Source organism: Erithacus rubecula (assembly GCF_903797595.1).
Source record: "Erithacus rubecula genome assembly, chromosome: 3".
Lineage (NCBI taxonomy): Eukaryota > Metazoa > Chordata > Aves > Passeriformes > Muscicapidae > Erithacus > Erithacus rubecula.
This window is the reverse complement of record NC_136689.1, coordinates 13,866,484-13,887,549: the sequence shown is the minus strand read 5'-3', so window position 1 is coordinate 13,887,549 and position 21,066 is coordinate 13,866,484. Positions and strand designations below refer to the sequence as shown.

At 41.3% G+C, this 21,066-nt stretch overlaps 1 protein-coding gene across 14 annotated transcripts in view; it reads right to left on the bottom strand.

Moving 5' to 3' along the window:
• ARHGAP12 (Rho GTPase activating protein 12) overlaps positions 1 to 20,626 on the bottom strand; it is a 74,286-nt gene extending 53,660 nt beyond the window's left edge. For 6 of the 14 annotated variants that reach the window (XM_079300856.1, XM_079300866.1, XM_079300867.1 and 3 more), the window contains exons 1-2: positions 20,512 to 20,626; positions 14,106 to 14,857 (exon numbers count right to left, since the gene is read on the bottom strand). In XM_079300856.1, coding sequence (XP_079156982.1) covers positions 14,106 to 14,774 — 669 coding nt within the window. In that variant the 5' untranslated portion in view covers positions 14,775 to 14,857; positions 20,512 to 20,626. Of the gene's footprint in view, positions 1 to 14,105; positions 14,858 to 19,733; positions 19,925 to 20,499 lie in introns of those variants that run through there. The other 8 variants (XM_079300862.1, XM_079300863.1, XM_079300864.1 and 5 more) reach the window with 3 other exon arrangements.
• Between the last annotated feature and the right edge of the window lie 440 nt (positions 20,627 to 21,066).

The following is a 21,066-nucleotide window of genomic DNA, read 5'->3' as shown; positions in this document are numbered from 1 at the left end:
TCTTATTCTAGTTTTCTGTGTGGATTTCATTCACTCAGACAAGCATGAACATCTATTGCAATTAATTTTTTTAACAGAAATCCCCCTGCTTTGCAGGTCCTTCTCAAACAAAGTTTGAGGATGAAAGAACTCTTATGAAGAGGTGAAACAAAGAGATACAGCTTGCCAGAAAGGAGGAGGTGTGTGTGGGAAAGGGGTCAAGTATTGAAGTAGACTCTGTGTCCCAAAGCCTGCTGTCACAGTTACACCAATCCAGAGAGGGTCTGCTAAAGATGCACTGATCATAAAGCTGCATCTGGTCTTCCCAGGGATGGCACTGCATTCAAAGTAGCATTCTGACCATGAGCAGCACTGCTGGATTAAGACCATAAAAACCTTTTTTAAATTCTGGGCTCCAGGGATGAGATAAGACTCTCAGAAGTAAAAGAAACGAGTGAGAGCAGCTGCAAGTGAACCAGACCCTACAATAAAAATAGGAAGCAGAGTTCTTTGTCACATCCCTGCCCATCATGCAGACTGCCTGGGCTGACTGTCTGGTACCACAATGGGGAGTGGGGAAACACAGTGACCCTTCTCACTTCTCCCATGATTGTAAGACAAATTCACAACTTACTAAAAGGGAAATTAACTGACATAATTGAATTTCTTCTGTCGTGCAACACCATTTTTCACTGCTGACAAGAAAAACTAAAAATTACCCCAAGCCCAAAATTCATTCCATTTTATCAGTAAAATGAAGGACTTATTAAACTGCTCTAAAAAAATTATATCCCTAAACGAAAGACAAGGAGGAAAAAGAAACAGTCAGATTCAGATATCAGGCACCAACCCTCTCTGAAACTTACTCCTGATGATCCAAGTGAAAGAGGTCACATTAGCACACACATTCCCCTGTGTACTGCATGCTCCAGACTGCAAAACATGTTCCAAAATACTAGGGAGTGAGTTAATCAAAGTTCATTTTAAAAACCACAAATAATTTCTGTGATTTTTTTTTCACTGAAATAGGATTTACAAAGTCTTCTGACAACTGTAAAACCGTGACTAAATTTAGAGAGTATGTTTAAATGGACTAATATTATGCAGATACTTTTGTTGCCAGGAATCTGTTTTGTAAAATAACATAATTTTAAATTCTAATGTAAAAGCTTTCATGTAAGAAAAGTTGTGTTAAAAAAGACAGAATTAAATTACCAGCACTTAGTACACAGGAATGTGTAATGGTACTCTTGTTATACAGTGTGAGGGAGTTCTGAAAACGCTGTCAAACTTCATTAAGAGCAATGTTATGCTTACCCAAAATTACTAAAACATTCCAGGCTTTTTTGACTGTCCTATGCAATAAAGCAAACCTATTAGCAGTACATTATAGCTGAGATGGCAAGAATTTGCTAATAGTTTCATGCTGATTAAGCAACAGGCAGTAAGCAGTGCCTGTGCCACAGTGAGCACAGCCCTCCCCCGTGCTGCTGAATTATAATTCCATGCTCAGCACTCAGCGGATCAGCTGGAGCCACCAGCCTTTAGAGAACATTCTCATTGAAACTACAAGTATAATAAAGTATGGCAGCACTATCTGCCAAGCTGTCGGGGGAAAAAAAATTGCTTTAAAGGTCACAAATGTATGCTTGAGTACATAGCAATGCTCAGCACATGAAGCTGTTCTTGCAAGATGACAGAAAGTTGGTGTTCATCTGCAGAAAACACAGGTGGAATGGAAGCTGAACTTCCTGGGAGTCTCCAAGAGAACAATTAATTAATAATTAATGTATTTAGAATTACTGGATACATGAATACTTTGCTGTTGATTTCTGTTGTTTTCCAGTGAGATTTCCATTGAGCTCATAGAAAAAGGTGAATCATGGAGCTGCAGGCATGGTAGGAGCTCTGGGTTCCAGGTCCCAGGAGGGTCTGCAGTGTAACAGTGCTGCAAGCTGATCAGGCCCCTGCCCAGAGAGCCTCCTGCAACCCTGCTGCCAGTGCCACAGCTTGTGCTGCTTGCTGACTGCTCAGATCCTGCTGTTCAGCCACATCCAGTACAGCTGTATCAAAGATATAAAGCTTATTGGGAAAATTTAAGTGCCTGAATAGGCTTTAGGCTAACATTACTGCAAATGCTTTTGTCTTCACAAGAGCAGTAATTGAGTATGGAGGGTGATTAGCTGTATCTCTTAAATAACACTTACTGGAAGCATTAGAGCTGTGCATTTCAGATTGCCACTGAAATGGGGGATTAGAGGAAGGGCAAACAATCTGGCACAGCAACAGCACAGCAATCATAACAAAACCTTCAGTGAAGCTTCAAGATGAGCCTTGCAGCCATAAATCCCCTCAGAGGAATGCAGGGAGATGTTAAACTGCTAAACCCTGCTAAGAACACATACTTTCCATTTTACCATGTAGATTCAACTATTTTGGGCAGAAACTGAAGTTTTATGCCTCCTTTTGCCACAGCAGTACAGAGCTCTGGGCCATACTGGCTGGCATACCATGACAAAATGCATCTTATAGCTGCAAGAACTTACAAGTATTAATTTTTTAAAAAAGTCACTTGTCACTGTGACTTGAGAAAAGTCACGAATCCTGTCTTTATTGATATTATTAGCATAATGCATTAATATGAAAGGATCCTTCAACAATCAATCTTGAAGAAGATTCAGACCAAGAAGCTGTTTGATATGGTTTTGGTGGCTTTTCATAGGCTTCCTTCTCCACATAAACCTTCCCACAACAAAGACTGAAGTTTAGAGGTTATACAACAGCCATTTTCCTCATGCTATTCAAAGTTTCTAACATATTTTTAAACAATTTCAGCTAACAAGTAATGTTAATTTAACCATTTAAAAGACATCATGCTCCCACTTACTCATTTACCTTATTATTAAAACAGATAATCTAAAATTTCATTATTTTAAAAGTCAAAACTCATTTTCACCTTGCAGATTTCAAGCAACAGTCAACATCTTAGACTTTCCTGTCTTTAAAACCCACTAGTCCCTGTATTAAACCATCCTTTATTAAATCTGTATTCAGATCCAGTATCCTCACATGTTTACTGTGTAACACTGAATATAATTAGTGGGTTCTATGACAGACAGCAAGACTTTTTTTACAAGGTGCAAGACAAAGTCACTGTATAAGGACTTAGAAAACATATTACAATTCCATTTTAAAGGAGTCTTTGGCATTTTAGGACACTGCATTACTTGGGAATCCTCCCTGTCTCCCAGTATATTGGAATGGGACATTCACCAGCCTGCCTGAAGCAAACAAACTTTAAGACAAAAAGCAACAGATACTTAATTGCAAAAATACTTAATGTTAAAATGAATATATTTCTGGCTTTTCCAATACTTTGCATGTGTTTTGTGTTTCTCTGATGAGGAAAAATACCTCTGATTTTGGCACTTATGGAAATTAAGTTCACAGATCCACTAGAGAAGTATTTTAAAATTAAATTCCCATTATAAAGTAGGGCTCTTAGCAGGCTCTTTATATATTGTTACCTCCAGTATACATAAGTACTGAGCTGTTTAGTTTGCATGTTGAAATTTCTAAATAAACCATAAAAATCCCACATATATTTGCATCTGTCACTATACTGGAAGGGAGAGAGACATAAAGAATTAAGAAAAAAATGTCACAAGGCCTTCTAAATTCCCAAGACACTGCCTCTATTCTCAAGACAATGGACGTGCTACAGCACACAAGAAAATCCCTGAAGTTTTGTTAGGGCTGCTTGAACTCCCTCAATCTCATGTATTTTAATGACTTAGGACAAAGAACACCTATTACATCACTTATAACATTTCTTTCTGCTAATGAAGGATAAAGTAGAAAGCCAAGTCTCATGCCAGAGAAGACATGCAGAGAACATTAGGTCAAGACTTCAGTTTAAAATTTTGCCTTAAAAGACATAACAGGATGAGCAAAATAAGTGCTATCAGTTAGCACATTTATATGTTTATATGAGGTGTTTCAAATTTTGAGCAGAGCTGGAATATTTCCCTCAGCAGTTGTTTAAGACCACACAAACAGAAGCCTGTACATAATTATGCCATGGTGCTAAGATATTTTTAATTTTTAACTTTCACTGAACTAGAACAGGTTATGATCATTCCAGTTTTAACACTGGGATTCAGTTTTGCAAAAGTATACTGAATAACAGTAGGAACATTTAAAAAAATATATCCAATCCACTGTGCCTAACTTAAAGAAGTTAAAGATTTTTTTAAGATCACTTTTGAGGGCTTTTTAAATGCTAAAGCCAAGTAACAATTGTACAGACTTTTCTCAAAATCCCAGAAATACACAGCAATAGACTATATGTACTGCTTACAGTAGAATAAAATTCTCATGAGAATCTTAACCAGGTTGCATCTTTTTTCCTCTCTACACAACTGAAAATAGAAGTATTTGTACTTTGACTGTATTTCTTAGTCTGTTTCTCCCTACTTGCAGACAGTTTGTTGGCACCCAGTGTAAGGACAGAAAGCATGAAACACTCAGCCATGCATTTCTGCAGTTTTTCTTCCCCTTTATTTTCCTTACACTAGCAAGAATGTCTTTCATTTTCAATAACAGCTATTTCTGCAAATCAGTATCTAGAAAAGGAAGTGCACCTTTGTCATTGAATTTCATGTTTCAACATGAAAATGTTAATTTGCAACTACCACTTTACTTCGATGAATATTAAACCAGCGATTTTTGTTTCAGATAGCAGTTAAGATGATATAAAAAGACTCAGTATTTGTGGAATTTTATTTACTTTATAATTCTGAGGCTGCTTTCAAGGAGATCAGCCATACCAAGAACAACAGAGGCTGGCTCAGGGCTCAAATCACCATTTAACATAATATTTTGAGAAGTAAAGCAGCAGTTTATGAACAGACAGTAATGATGTGAGAACAGGATAAGCAGACAATTCCTAAGAATGTCTATGGCTGCAGAATTTAAATAGACCCCCTCAAGCTACTTTCTCAGAAAATTAATTACAAAAAAAGAATTCGTCAGTGTACTACAGTCTTAGCACAATGTTCACTTCAATTGTTTTAATAAACAGCACACCAAAGACCTCCAGCAGCTGGAAACAGCTGTTTTACTGCCCTCACAAATGCTGTACATCACACCTTAAGTTTGGACACAACATGCTGAGGGGCTTTAAAGATTTACAAAATAAGAAAAGAACAATAACAGAGTTCAGATCTAGATTTTCAGCATACCACTCAGGATTTTGATTTTTCTGTTTTTCCACTAAAACAAAAAAAACACCAAAAAAAAAAAAAAAAACCCACAAAAAAAAAAAACCCACAAGACCAAGTACATATCTAAGTTTTGCTCAACTGATAGTTACAGTAGCAACTTACGAACTAGCAACAAGCAAAAATGGATGCAATTTTTTACATATATAAAAGTTTTACACAGTTCTTACATATATAAAAGAAAAGTAAACAAAACAAAAGTAAAGTTTACACTTTGGTGGATCACCATTCACAACCTTGTGAAACACCAAGACAGGTCTCTCATAGAGACTGAAGCATGGAAGAATAAAAACTATCTCAAGTTTAGGTTTGCTTGCCCTGTGAGACTCCTCAGGGAGGCACATCAGCATCACCCTGCAGGGCAGGAATGAAAGCCAGTGAGGCTGCAGGCTGTAGCTGAGGAGCTGCCAGGGCCAAAGGGAGCAGATGAGTCAGTGAGAGAATGAGAGATGGGCAGAGGGACAGCCCTGTGTGACCACCAGGACAATGCTGCCTCCTGTCCAGCCCCTGGTCCTGCCCAAGGCAAGGCAGCCACAGAGCCTGGCTGTGAAAAGCTCTCCTGGAAGAAGCACTGCAGCCCTCTGGCATGGCTCATGGGCATGAGCACCATGGAGTAACACACACTGCAGCAGGAAAAGCACAGAGCCTCAGGGAAGGCTCATGAAAATACCATTACAAGTCAGAGTGCAGCACCTGGGAGGGATGAACACAACAAAGTCACAGCCAGGACAAATGGACTTATGTGGGTGACAGAGAAAAAACACTGATGAGTATATCTTGTGAAGCTGTTGTGAGGAAGCCTAAAGTTAGCAGTCACACTATATGAGGTACAAATCAAGATCAAAGTGCTATCAAGAAACAGAACAGCTGGCCCTGTATTTTTATATCTCAAATATACAAAGAACTTAGGTATGTACATATATACCCACACACATAGTCCCCTGTGCCTAAAGCATAATGCAGTTATGCATGACAAACATCTATTAGCCTTTCCAGCTGGATGCCCATAACCAAGAATTGATATGGAGAGTGCCAAGCATGTTGATAAATCTTCAGTGGTGGGGGCTGGGAGCAGGAGGGAAGCACCTGTATTCCATTTCAACAGGAAAAGCAGTCAAATCAAAGTCACTCAAGAATCTCATTTACCGTTGCAACACTAGCAGGATAAAGCTTCTGCTAAATACTTAAAAGATAAACAAAAGTTACGTGCAACAGTTCTGTTGCACCATGAATCATTTCCAAACAATATCCTGGTGATCTTTCAAGCTCTCTAGAAAATAAATGTGCATGCAATATTACTAGACATGTTGAACAACCAGTTGAGAGTCCAGAAAGTTTGTTTAATGTATTTTTGTTTTTATCAGACATAACATATTATTACAGTATTGCATAAGCACACTTGTTGCCCGAGTCCCATCACATCAGTGACAGTAAAAAGGCAAGAGTGTCCCTGAGCCCTTCAGATCTGCTGACTTTGCACTAGACTGACTATTCAGGCTGCCATAAAGGAGTTACTTACAGGCTTACAACACTGCCTGGGCCAGCACCACCACCTCCCTACAGCACTGGAAATAAATATTTGTAGAGCCGGTGATGACTAGAGCAGCAAAGTGATTCAGCTGAACAACAATCCACAAAAGCAGAAGACTGTGTACACTACACAGCAGCAGAAAACAGACATAAAACTCTGTTCTTCAGCACTGCATTTAAACAAAATACAGGGAAGTTACTTAATTTAACTAGATGATCTGAAAATCATTCAGAAGCCTTAGGTAAATCATTTTAAAAGGGAATAATCAAAACTATGTCATTTAAATTCAAAATGCAATACGCAATTTCAGATTTAAAACAGGAGTCCAAGTTTCTAATCATGATTTTGATTATAAGCAGAAGGTGAAGCCAGATAATTTAACATCAAAACTCAACATAAGCAATAATCTAAATGCATCCAGACAGTTCCTCAACTTCTAACTTTCATTTACAAAACTTATCAGATGGAAAACTACAGCGAATTAAAAGGCAGACTCCAAACACCTATGCCTTGTCAGCATCATTGTACACAAATTCCAAACCTCTGTCAAAAGAGTTTATAAAGACAGGTCAAATTATCAAAAGAAGAGGGGAAAATATACTAAAACTAAGGCTGCCTTTTACTTTTCAACAATCCTTCAGATATTTCAGCCAGAAACAGCCTAGAAGTCAGGAGTCCTCTGCATGCAACACTAAATGTGCACCCACTCTCATCTAAGATCTTTGCAAAGCCTTCAGGGAACGGCTCCATGTTTCTGCTTGTGCTTTTCACCTCTTCTACACTGTCTTCAGCACTGTTACCTCCTCTTCAAGATGAGAGGCCAGCAAATGGATGTTGTTTAGAATACAGAAACACCATGAAACTTGCATTCTGCATTTTCATTTTGCACCATTTCCTACTACTGACAACCTCTATGCTTGCTTGAATGCCTCTCTACACTAACCAGGAACTTTCATATCTACCAGAAAATAACTATAATCTACTAGAAATCTACTATCTTTCCTGAGAACTTTGTCAGAAATCCTTTTAAGACAGGCTAAATTCAAAATTGGTACGAGTATTCTAACAGCATGTTGTCCAGTTACTCACAATCACAGAAGTCATTTGAAAATCCTCAGTTCTTACTATCCTGAAAGACTGTTTTGTCCAAAAGTATTGTCCTTAGCTGTGGAACAAACTCCACATAAAGGCAAAACCGATTTGCCTCTATCCTTTTTAAATCAAACATACCTGGCAAGGCACGTCAGAGACATATCAGCTGTTGGGGTACTAGATAGGCACAGATTTTGCTTTCTTGTTTTTTTTTAAGCACAAATGTCTACTATTCCAGAGAGCTGCCTAAAAAAAAGGAAAAAAGCATTTTGCATTTTATTCTACAGAGTCATACGCTCCCTGATGCTTTGTCACACTGCTGTGAAACAAATGATACTTTCTTTAGGATTCTACAGAATAACAGCACCTTTGTTCTATAGGCAAGCACTGCAACATTAAACAACTGCCTAGATTGTAACCAGGTAAAGACATAGCAAAAGCATTGTTTGCACCCAGAGCTATGTGAGAGAACAAGATATGATCAAATATTCTCAAAACAGTCTCAAGCAGAGTTTTACCTATTAAGTCTTTTCTGTGTCTGGTGGTTCCTTACTTCAAATGACAGAAGCACTGCCAATGAGAAAAACCAAATTCTCAGTATCTCCAGCTGCTTTCAACTTAGGCAGCAGTGAGACAAAACACCTATTCCATTTCCTAGGGCTGCTTTCCTGATTAAGCATTTACCATCCCTAGAGATTCTTTCATCATCCTGCTGAGGCTGGTACTTGGCATGAATTCTAAAGAAAAGGCAGGTGGGACAGCATGCACCAAAACTCACACATTGCACATTAGAAATTACACTTTTCTACATAAAACCAGAAAAAATCTATTGCATATTATGATTATTATTCCTTAAGGAGTGCAGCTTAATGAAGCTAGGAAGTAATTCTACAGGAGGAAAGACCCAGGTTTATTCATCTAAATCAGTGCCTCCAAAGTTCCATTTCATCATTTTCTGCATGAAATTAGAGTAAATAGGGGTGCAAGAGAAAGACTGTGTTGGCACTTGCAGAATTCTAACAGTGTACTAGATGTTTGCTTCAATTCTGAAAGCACAACACAAAACTGTCATGTACCAAGTAGAGCTGCAGCTTACTCAGCTGAGCATTCCAACACCAGAACAAGCCAGTCATCTAAAACCAACCTGTCTCACAGGTCATGATTTTCTGACAACTGCCTCGCACAGATAACACTTGTGCTTGCTGGTTTTTTTTAAGGAAGGTCAATCTGATTTGCAGCAGGGATGTTCAGAGCAGCATTTGGGATATGGGCTGTAGGCAGCTTTAGTGCCACACAAGGGCTGCTCATTTTAGGGCACCTAAATCCAGAATTACTCACCTGGACCAAGAGGGAGAACTATCTGCAGCCTGACTCACATATTAAAACTACATAGACAGCTGATCACAAACAGCACCACTGTAAAGTGAAACTATCCAGACCTGTTTTCATTGTGTAGGAAGAAAAAAAACCAAAAAAACAAAAAAAAACAGTTACATACACAAAACCAGCCAGGAAAAATATTTCCCAATATTATCTGTCCAGAACCTTTGAGTTAATAATGTAATTTAGCAATCATTTCAAGCTGTTTACAAAGTTCTAGCTACAGCTACTGAAATTACAGAAAAAAAAAAATTAAAATTAATGTTTTATAAAACTCCTTAAATTATAAAGCTTTTGGTTCCTTGTCATTGAAAGTTATTCTTCACCTCATTATAATGTGTGCATTTCAGCATTTAACATCATTAGAATAACAAATGATGCTTTAAAGAAGTTAAGAGATTAAAGGATGGTACTTAAAACATAATTCAAACTATTACATTATACATACCACCATGAATCTGTAAACATGTTCAGTTTTATTAAAAAAAAAAAAAAAAAAAAAAAAAACTTGCATGCTTCCTTCATACTGTCAAATCATCTTGGACAAATGAATTAAATAAAAAAAACAACATGAAATTTCTTACCATAGAAGCAAACTGATTCTGTGGCCCACAAAACAGTGATAACCATTTATTTCAGAGGTTTAACATTGGACCAGCAAGACAGTCTAACACTAATGACTTGCCATCAGTCTTTCAACTAAGTGGCAAAGTCAAGAATGCCAAGATCTCCAGAAGATACCTCTGACATCCACAGAAACACAAAATATAATTTTTTCCTGACTAAAAAGTTATTGCAATTCCACAGAAATTGCAAAGGCAAGACAGAAAGAGCTCTTTAAGATCTTTACTACTCAGAATTAATCAAAGCAAAACAGCCATCCTAGTGGTAATCCCCTTTAGTGCTTCACAGTTTATGCAATAGTCAATTACTAAAGAGGATGAAAGACAGAACAATCTTTGCAAATAGGTCACTGTCTATATTTATAATGATTAAAACCAACCTGCTGCTAAAAGTAACTTTTAATAAGCATAAAAAGTAACATTAAGATAATGTCATGTATCTACTCTTAAATACATTCTACATCATCTATGACAAAAGAGGTAACATGCATCAGAAACAAAGTTATCTCCCATAGGTCATGCATTAGCATCGCCAAAAGCATTTTAATTTCTGTCTGTAATGATTTTATTCCAAAGTACCATCCTCAAAGATAACAGCTAAACATTCTTGACATGATCTGTGAATTTACCCAACTCTCTCCCTGTCTGCCCACCTTCTCTCTCAAAACCTGTTAGGAAAACAAGCATTGCCCAGGGTGCTTTTGAAAGATCACTTTTAATGTCTTCTTCTTTTGCTTCAGTATTTCCTGCTGTTTAGGCATGTCTGAACATGTAAGTACTCCTTTTTTTTTTTTTTTCAGAACAATTACTCAGGTCTCTCTTCTACTGCATACTGCTCAGACATCCCATCTGCTTCTTTCAAGTACTGTCCATATCTGCTAAAGAATCACTCTTTCAGAACTTTCCTTCTTCCCCACATCCTTGCCTTCCCTGACGAGTGTTTCTGCCCTTTCCTTGGGATCAGGACATGATATGTGACACCATTTTCCTAAAATTTTCTTGAACTACATTGATTCTCACAGCTTTGAGTGCCACCATTGTCTCAATGGTTCTTACACCCAGCTGTGCATTCACTCAAACCATTTCATTCAGTTCCAACTCGACCTGCAGTTACTGTCAACACCAGAGATTTAAATCTGGTTAAATTGAAGCTTGTTTCCTCTCAAGCCCTACTTCCTCTAATTACCTCCAGCCTTCCTACAGTTCAAGTCCATAAGCTAACATATGTTTCTTACAATGCCTTACCCACCAGAGTGGCAACCAACAGCTGTAATTTCTTTGCATAAAATGTCAAGTATGTTCATTATCCAGTCCTGATGTTTCTCTTGACCAGAGCCTTTGCTACATCTTCATTAGCAAATATTTCTGCTCACTGCCATCTCTCTGTCATTCCCTTCACATATTTCATCTGCTAAAAAATCCTTCCTTTATGCACTGCTTTGGAGGCTCTGGATCTTCCAGTATTTCCACAGCCAGCAAGCCTATGACTTTGAGACTGTACAGTTGCAGAATCTGCACTTCATTGCTGGAAAGGAGGAGGAGGATAATATTCAGAGAATAATGTATCCACTTCTTAGAAAGATCTCACAAGAGAAACATTCCTCTGCATCTCATATATTTGTACTCAAGGACAGTGAAAACACAATGAAGGTCAGGCTAAAGCTGAATACAATCACCTCAACACCACCAAAAACTTACTTACATGAAGGTTTTATTAAGGTTATTCTAGCTTCTAATCTTAAGGTTATTCTAGCTTCTAATCTTACAAATTTAAGAGAAAACACCTGTAGCTTAGGGTCTATTATAATGCAGACTGCATAAAAGTGAACTCCACAGCAAGCAGGGGAGGGAGAATCAGGCAGTCTTGTGAAGTGAAATCCTGCTTGTGCGTGAAAGCCAGGAACTTGATGTTCTCACTACAGACTAAGAGCAATAAAAACAGCTTTCTGAGCCATTAATTTCTGCACAGCTGATTTCTACTAAACAATGCTCATTATTGAAAGAATTCTAAAAAAACTGCCAAGCTGTTCCAGTGAGAAGGCTGGCACTCTGAACATCTAGACTGAGCTAACGGTGACATCAGTTCTACCACTGCTTTAATCCCCACGGCTACTAAATGTCAAACATTTTCATTGTATTTAAAGAGCTGGTGATTACACAGGATGAGATTAAGTTACAAAATAAGGCAAACTGCAAGGCACAGCGTGCACCAGCACTCTTGTTGCCCAAGATTCTGATAATGGCAAGTTCTTCAGTAACATCAGTCGAACTGCCAAGCATTTTCCACAGCCAATACATGGCATTTTTAGCATTTGTTTTTCTTAAGCACTGTGAACCCCCCCCCCACCTCAGTCTTCCCATAACTGTGTCAACAATAGATGCATTTCTGCCCTGCTCAAATACAAATTCATAAATCATTTGTAGTGTTGAATAATGTATAGTGGGCAGGGGGAGAGGGGAGAATGGTGAAAAGATTAAGTGTCACTGCATCAAGAGGCACAAAGTCCAGTGGAAACTGAGCTGCAGGCCATATATTTATTATTGACAAAAGACACCCATGTAATATTAATTCCATCTTCTTTAGAGAAGGAAATGCATCAAATTATAACCAACACAGAAGGAACTGTCCCACCATGTAATAGAAATTTTAATGTAGTAAACTATTTAAAGTAGGATATAGTTTCTAAACATTCCTTGGTATTTTCATAATTTGTTTGGCAATTGACTAATATGCAGTAACATGCCAACACATGCTTCTAAAATAAATATCTAGTAATCACTTTATCATGCCAAGTTCTAAGTGGTTCATATCAACTACACTGAGCTAGGACAGTGCTGTAAAGAAAGTGCAAGAAAGCTCACAGATTCTCACACTGCATAACAAAGACATCACAGGAAAGAAATTCAGTAATCCTATTCATTCCATATTATTTGGGGGAGGAGTGATGGAGTCAAAACAAACAAAATATACAAACATTAGAGATACAATGTCCCATAACTATATAAGAATGAGGTCAAGAATAGAGTAAGATATTGAAAAAGCTACTGATTCTGAATATTCCAATACATATATATACACAGATCAAGACTCTGTATTTCACGGAATCAATTTTGTATCTTTAAGATCTTCCCATACCGATTCACAGCTCTCAATGGTAAAACTTTTCATAACTAAAGTTAGCATCAGGTTTGATATCCTCTAGTACTCTGAACATATGCTAGCAAGTGAGATTTACTGTAACAATCAGTTTTTATCCAAGCAAAAACAGCTTCACACTACAGATTAAGTTCAAGAGTAGGGAGCTTTTAATAGAGTTTAAAATTATTTAACATGTCCCTACATAAAGATGGGGGAGGCAAGTGTGAGGTGGGAGAATTATCTACATACACACACATATATAAATATATAACTATGTGTATGCACACGTACATCACTGGTTTAAGAGCAAACCTGGATTACAATCGACTAATTAACTTGGTTACCCGTACTAGAAGTGACCTGATTAAGTCACAGTTCTAATCTTTTGATGGGGGCAGGGGATGCCTGTTTAAAAAAAAAAAAACTAAGAAGTGAGAGAAACTGCTTTGCCAAGGACAAAGGCCGTCAATGCTCAGTTTTAGCCTGAAGTAGGAGTACATCATTCCTGAGATTCTTCCATACTAATTAACAAACTCACATGTTTTGAGTTTTAATACAGAGTAAAGTTGTGAGAGGCAGAATTGGCAGGGCTGACTCATTAAAGCAGTTTACAAATAAAATGATCAAGCCAGAAATTAAACTCCATGTAAATCTGAAGTGTAACTAAACCCACTAAAGCATTAATTTACAGTTCTTACGTTATCTATACACACTTAGGGAAAACTGACAGTAACTAACATTACTATTTCAACAAGGCAACTTGTGAGGTGTTACAGCAGTAGGCTCCCTTCCTCTAAAAGAAAACAGAACCCAAGTTCAGTGGCATATTAAACCAATCTTAATATGGAAATACTATCGCTCTTTAAATCACAGGATAATGTAAATTGGATCAATTCCCATAGCACAGTAATTCTGAAAGGACTAAACACATCAACTGCTTTGATTTTAGTAACAATTTCATGCTGAGAGAAGACATTTTTATTTAAACAGTTGGGACTTTTGGGGAATAAGTCTCAGTAGCAGACACTTACGGCAACAACAGACAACAAACCAGACATGGGGGCCATTTTTTAGCTTACCTGCACTTGTTCTGTGGAACTACTACTGAGTTCATCTCCAGACTCCGAATCTTGGTGAATTTTTTCTGAGCCTTCTCCTGCTGAATCACAAGATTGTTCATGCAAAAAGCTGGTCTTCTCTATTTCCAAGAACTCCGGGCATGGGAAATGACCCATGGAAATGGTTCTAAACTGATTGGAAACCTTGGGAGATTGCAACTCATTGTTAAGTTTTCCATTGTTCTGGGTAAGGTCCAGACTCAAACCAAAAGTTTGACAGGTGCTATTGTTCGGTCCCAGATTTTGATTGGCATCTCGAACTAAGCAAGACACTTGAACTGGAGAAGATTTTCCAAAACTAGAAAGCTCTGGTGACTTATTCACATTTTCTGTTGATCTCTGTAATCCATGTGTCACCTTCAAGGTGTTATTTGGCAGCATGCTTGCCTGCTTCACAGGTGGCATCAGTGCTTTCCGGGGTATTTCCTTCACATACTGTGCTGGCACATAAAAGGGTTTGGAATTTTCATCTCTTTTGACTTGCCACCAATCATCATTAGTCTTTTTCACTAAGATGTATTTCTCCCCTTGCTTGATCACAATTTTCTTGTCCTTGGCCTCATACTCATAGTCATATTCCACTTGAATGTAAAGTTGTCCTGGGAGCATCTTCCCACCCTTATCAGCCATTTCTATCTGAAAAGATTTCACCTTTTCAGACAAAAGGTAAGCGACATTCTGTTTCAGTGTTATTTTCCTGTTAATGTTCAGGGCTGTAAAAAAATAAAAACACTATATGTAATCAAGTGGCTGTTCAAGAGCACTTTGGAGAAAAATAATTTTTTAAAAAATCCTGCCTATTCAATTCATGTCAAGCTTAGACTAATTGATGAAAAAATTAAATATTTTCAGATATCTTTCTCAGTGTTGAAATAGAAAAATCAGTAGAACAACTTAGGTCACCAATTTAACTGCCCCATTCACACAAGCCTCCTTCTATCAAGTGGCTCATTAGCTTCATAAATTAATTAGTTATTGTTTCTGTTACTGAATAACATTGATTGATCATTGGGGATTTGGTGGGGGGGCTGATTTGAGCTAATCTCTTGCTTACATATAGGCTTAATTTATTTGTAAAACTCTGTTACTACATTAGCTTTAATCAAAGTATTAAAAGAATATAGCACACAGAAAACCTGATCTAACAAAATGTTGAAGGGGTAGATCTAAAAATGGAAACAAAAACCTCAACAGTGACAAAACAGGACTATGAACCAAAATGAGTAATTAAATAATTAATAATACATGAAAATTCTGAAAAGTACTTTTCAGCATCTTTATAGTCCAGACAACTGTCACTGCATCCACAGCCACAAACAAATTCTCTCTATTTAATCATTCAACATCAATGTCCAAATTCATGGGCGGGTAAGCATCAGTCTTGCCAACTTGCACTGAACACAATATAGCAAATTAACATGGAAGGTAGAATTGTTAATCTTAAAAAATCAAAGCATGTAAGATCTCCATCATTCACATGGAATGTAGGAGAATTCAAGTAAAATGTTGCCATATTTCATCTTGTAGAGATTAACTAGCACAATAATTTTATTTTTAAATGCATGTTTCACGAATGAGAAAAGTTATGTAAAAACTTGCAACTCTGCAAGTTAAGACTTTGTGATGAGATTTGTAGCCTTTACCCTGCCACAGAGTGGAACTAATGCAATTCCATGCAGGCACACACATGCAGAGTGAACTCAGCTGCTAAATGGGACTAAGGACAGAAATAACAACAGAGAAGAAGTTCCACGGAGATCTAAAGCAGAAACCACTAAGGATTGTTCAATTTTCTTTTGCCATTTCTGTTATTTGATCTGAGCCTTGAAAGAAATGCATTTGCCACAGAACTCAGACACAAAGTAAAAAGCTTTGGTAAAAAGAAGGTAAAGAGCTAAGGCATTACACCAAGACAGAAGTGCCCATCTTTAATCTGTGTCCCTCTCCCACAGCCCATCTTCTTTTACTTCCAAGAAGCATTTCCTACAGGTAACTAGGAAGCCACCACTGTTTTCAAGGTTCCAAGAATCACAAAGTCAGACTAACAATTTTATCATAGACTTGACAGAAGGAACGATGGCTCCACATTCAACAAAGCTGACAATAGGAACACAAAGCAGTAGAAAAAAAAAAAAAAAGCCAGGATTCTGGTGTTTACTTTCTACCATAAAATGGTATGTTGACAATTCAAAGTCTATTTACAGCCTCGGTACAAAACAACTTGCTTACCAGCTATTCTACACAAATAGGTGTTTTTGAGTGCAGTTCTGCAGTTGTTTAGCAACAGCAGCAGAAGGTAAACATGAACAAATTGCAGCCATTCCCACTCCCTTCCTAGTTTTGGAAGCTCTGCCATGCAAATGCCGGTTTTTTTTCCTTCTTAGCAAACCTGACTCCTTCAAAGCTGTTACCAATCCCTTTCATGGCTTCCAGGTCAGACACCAGAAAAATGCAAGTCTTACCAAGCTGCAGTCTACCTCAAAGCTCTGTAACCTCAAAAAGCAGAACCATAGGACAAGGATCCATCCAGAGTCTTTTTCTCCCACACAGAAACCAAAGAGAGAACATAAGCCTCTGGTTTCCCACAGGGCTAACAAGTGTTTAAAAGCTTGGATTTTTCATTCCTCTTTTGCCAGTTCTGTGTGACTATTTATCAAGAATGTATGCTTAACATTTTTTCAAGACAGAAAGGTTCAACAGGTAGCATGTTGAAAACAAAAACCTGAATAATAAAATAAAACAGAACTGTTATAAAAATAGCTCTATCCACTTTTGAAGTAAATTTTGCAACCTAATTTCCGAAAAATAACAAAAAAGAAACAACTAAAATAAGCAGCACAATTTTTGGTCTTTCATCCAAGCTGCAAAATTATCAAGTAAATAGCAAACATTTGGTAATGTTGAACATATGATTAAAAAGAGAGACAGGCTGTGTTCAGCCAGAACACTAAAACAGTTTAACAAACAGATCACATCATCAGGATTGAGCAAGGCTCTAATTCTCCTCTTCAACCCAAAAAAGCAAGAAATGTGTACGGAATAGGTGAGAAATGAATCCTGTAGATCAGCAAACAACTACCATGGCCTTGATTTCACAGATTCAGATGCATTAATTTTTGTTTTGCTTTGATCTTATTGTAGCTCTTGTGTCACAAAAGGTAGACTGCCTGTACTCTCTGCAGCCCAGGGAACACAGCATTGCCCTTTCCTGAAGCTGTCTCACAAAATACAGTTTAAAGAGCATGGGTGCCTCGGTCCAACCTCTGCTGAAATGGGCTCACAGGGCAGGTGTGAATGCACTGTGTTGGCACTTGGACTGCTGACTTCATTGTGCTCCTAATCAACAGCTGAAGTGACACGGCTGGCCAGCCCTTGTAACCTCACAGTGATTTTTTTTCCTTACCATTTACCTGTCATGCTGGATGGCACCCATGTTGGTAAAGAAGGTTGAATTATGCCAATTAGAGGATGATGAATATGAAAAATCATTTGCTTTCACAGAGAACATCTGTAAGCTTTCATACCTTAAATAAATAATACCTTAAATATCTGATTGAGAGATTAATAACAAATGGCCTCATTAAGAAAATCTATTCGTGAACACCAAAAAAACCAGACACAGACCTCGTTTTTATCCTGGTGAAGAAAACCCCAATCACTACTGGCAAGTGATGTAAGGTGGGTCACATCACTTGGACACACAAACCATTTTAGGGAGCATCCCCGCTGTTCCCGGGAGCAGAGCCTGGCGATGGCAGGCACGGCACCGGTGCGAGAGAGGCGAGCAGGGCTCTCCCTCGGCACCGGGGCAGAGATCCCTTCGGATCCGGCTGCCCGTGGAACCGTTCCCATCTCTTACTCAGCGAAGGCTGAGTAAGGCTGGCAGCCCCGGCTGTTCGCAGAGGTCAGCTCCTCCCTTCGCCAGCCCTCCGCCCGCGGGCGCGCCCCTGCCCTGCCCTGCCCGATAGTTCTGCTGCTCCGAGCACCGGACCGGCACCGGCCCTGCCCTGCCCGATGGTTCTGCTGCTCCGAGCACCGGACCGGCACCAGCCCTGCCCTGCCCGATGGTTCTGCTGCTCCGAGCACCGGACCGGCACCAGCCCTGCCCTGCCCGATGGTTCTGCTGCTCCGAGCACCGGACCGGCACCAGCCCTGCCCGATCGGTTCTGCTGCTCCGAGCACCGGACCGGCACCAGCCCTGCCCTGCCCGATCGGTTCTGCTGCTCCGAGCACCGGACCGGCACCAGCCCTGCCCTGCCCGATCGGTTCTGCTGCTCCGAGCACCGGACCGGGCCAGCAGTGCCGCTCCGCACCCAGGGCTCGGGGGAGCTCTCCCCACAGGCGGGTGCACACGCAGCACCAGGGGTTCCAACCACACCAACACTTGCCTCTAGCTAGATTTTTATGCGCGTCCCCAAAAAGCGAGACAGTTTTCATCCAGAGCCGATGTGACAGCTCCGATCACCCTCAGACAGGCAGGGTTCGGAGAGCTGTAGGTCGGCTCAGAGCTGAGCCTTTCCTGGAGCAACCTAAACCCTGCAGCTGCATCCTCACCTTCTTACAGCACCCAGGCTTAACTACAGAATGATGCTCTCTCGACTGAAGTCCATGCAAATGCTTGAAAGAAGCACGGTCCTAAGACACAGAATCATAAATATGACCATATATAATACACACAGAGTATGCTCATGTACCGTTTGAGATATGATCATCCCTACCTTCAGCATTATCCTAGAATTCAAGACTCCCCTCTCTTTTGAAATTATCAGGCACAGAGCATTTACTTGTCATCTTCCAGAACTGTGGAATCTTCAGGTAACTGAGTCTTGGGGAAATAACCTAAAATACTTTTTGCTATTTCTTTTATTTTCCTCTAGGGGAAAAAAAAAAAAAAAAAAAAAAAAACCTTACTGGGGATAGGGAATTGTTACTTTCTAATGCAAGCAGATGATAAGTTGTTAAAATTGCTACTGAGTATTAACTCATCACCTTAAATTTCTTTGTGACCTTGTTCCCAGTGTCCTACAAAGCAACAGCAGTTGACTTGTGTAATCTTTTTCCATTTTCAGCATCAAACTTCACCCACTACTGAAATGAACCCTTCCGCAGTTCTGATACAGAAATAAACTCAATTATGAAGGCTAAATTAAGATGAATTCTTAACAGTTCAGGACACATGAGATACCCTGGCTACACCTCAATAAATTCCATAATTCTGCTTCTCCCTGGGCAGTTTTCTTAGGGGTTCAGGCTGTACCTGCATGACCACTGCCTGGGAGACTGGTCCCTTGTCAGACTTCAACCCCACTCATACCTTTCTTCCCAAGGGGCACCACGGATTGTCCAGCACACCTGATTCCCGAGCCAGTGTTTTCATGCAGACCAGCGCTCACCAACTCCTGTAAGTGCCACCCTCTGCAAAGCGTGCGTTTAGAGCACGCAGAAGTTACATAGAAACAGAGGCAAGTGGAAACAACATATATAACCAAAACATAGGCAACTTACAAGCCCTATGAAAACAAGCTCAGCCCTTCACTCTTTCCTCAAACACAGTTAGAATCGAGCACTACTTGCAAGTAAACTACCTACCCTGAGCACACCCGTCTTTAAACGCTAGAGGCATAATAAGCAACCATTTAATAATTGCCCGTGACTTAGAGCACCGAATAAGCGATGCATTTTAAACAAGTGTCAAGACAACTTTTCAGCGCCGCTGCAGCCCCCCCGCCCCCCGCCCGCTCCCTCCCAGCCCCGCTCGCTGCTCGGTGCGGGCTTTTGTTAAGTTGTTGACTGCAGTACCGGCTATAAATAGCGCGGCCCGACCCGCCCGGCCCAGCCAGCCCGAGGTGCCGCGCTCGAGTTCACATAAGGGCGGCGGATCGGATCGGATCAGATCCCCCCGGCCCGCCGGTGGCGCCCGGGAAGGGCGGCGGGGCCGCCGCTGCCTCCCTTTGTCTCCGCAGGTGAGCGGGCGCCGCTCGCCCCGGCAGCGCGGGCGGCCCGGCCCCGCTCCCGGCGGGGAGCGCCCAGGTGCGGAGCTGCCTCCCGGCGCCGCCAGCCCGGCGCTGCCGGCGCCGCCCGCGGAACCGAGGAGCAGCCGCCGCCGCCGGGGGCAGCGCGGGGCGGCGCCGCCCGGACCCCCGGCGGGCGCGGGGCCGCTCCGGAGCGCCCCAGGACAGGCAGGGAGGGCGGCGCCGGGGGGCTCCGGCCCCGTGCGCCGGCCCGGGCTCGGTCGTGCCCCCGCGGGGCCACCCAGCCCTGCCCGAGCGCCCCGGCGGCGGCAGCGCCGCGCTCGTCCCCGCGCTCCTGTCCCGTTCCCTCGGCGCGGGCCGAGGGGCGCGGCGCGGCCACCCACCCACCCACCCACCTGCCGGCCGGGCCCCGCTCCGGCTGCGGCGGCTCCCGCTGCTCTCCCGCCGCGGCCCCGGCGAGTGGCGGCTGCGGGGCACGGCGGCGTCAGCGCGGGTCACGTGCCGGGGCGGGGCCGGGCGGGGGCGGGGGCGGGGCGGGCCCGGGAGGGAGCGGCGGCGGCACCGCCGGGCCGGGTGTCCGAGTGTCCGGGTGTCCGAGTGTCCGGGTGTCTGGCTATCCAGGTGTCCGACTGTCCGGGTGTCCAAGCGTCCGGGTGTCCGAGTGTCCGGGCCCGGGAGGGAGCGGCGGCGGCACCGCCGGGCCCGGTGTCCACCCACCGAGTGCCCCAGGGCGGCGATGCCGGCGGCTCCTGGTGACCGCGCTCCTGTGAAATACCCAGGCCTGTCTGTCCCTGCTGAAACCAACAAAACCCACGCACCTGCCTCGCTGCAAACACAGTCTGACTGCTGAATAGGCGACACCTGAAGAAACCACATTTTTTAAAATAGTTGCCCAAAGAGAAATAATACGAAATAGTCCTTGACATTTATTTCGAGTTAACTTGCTGTGT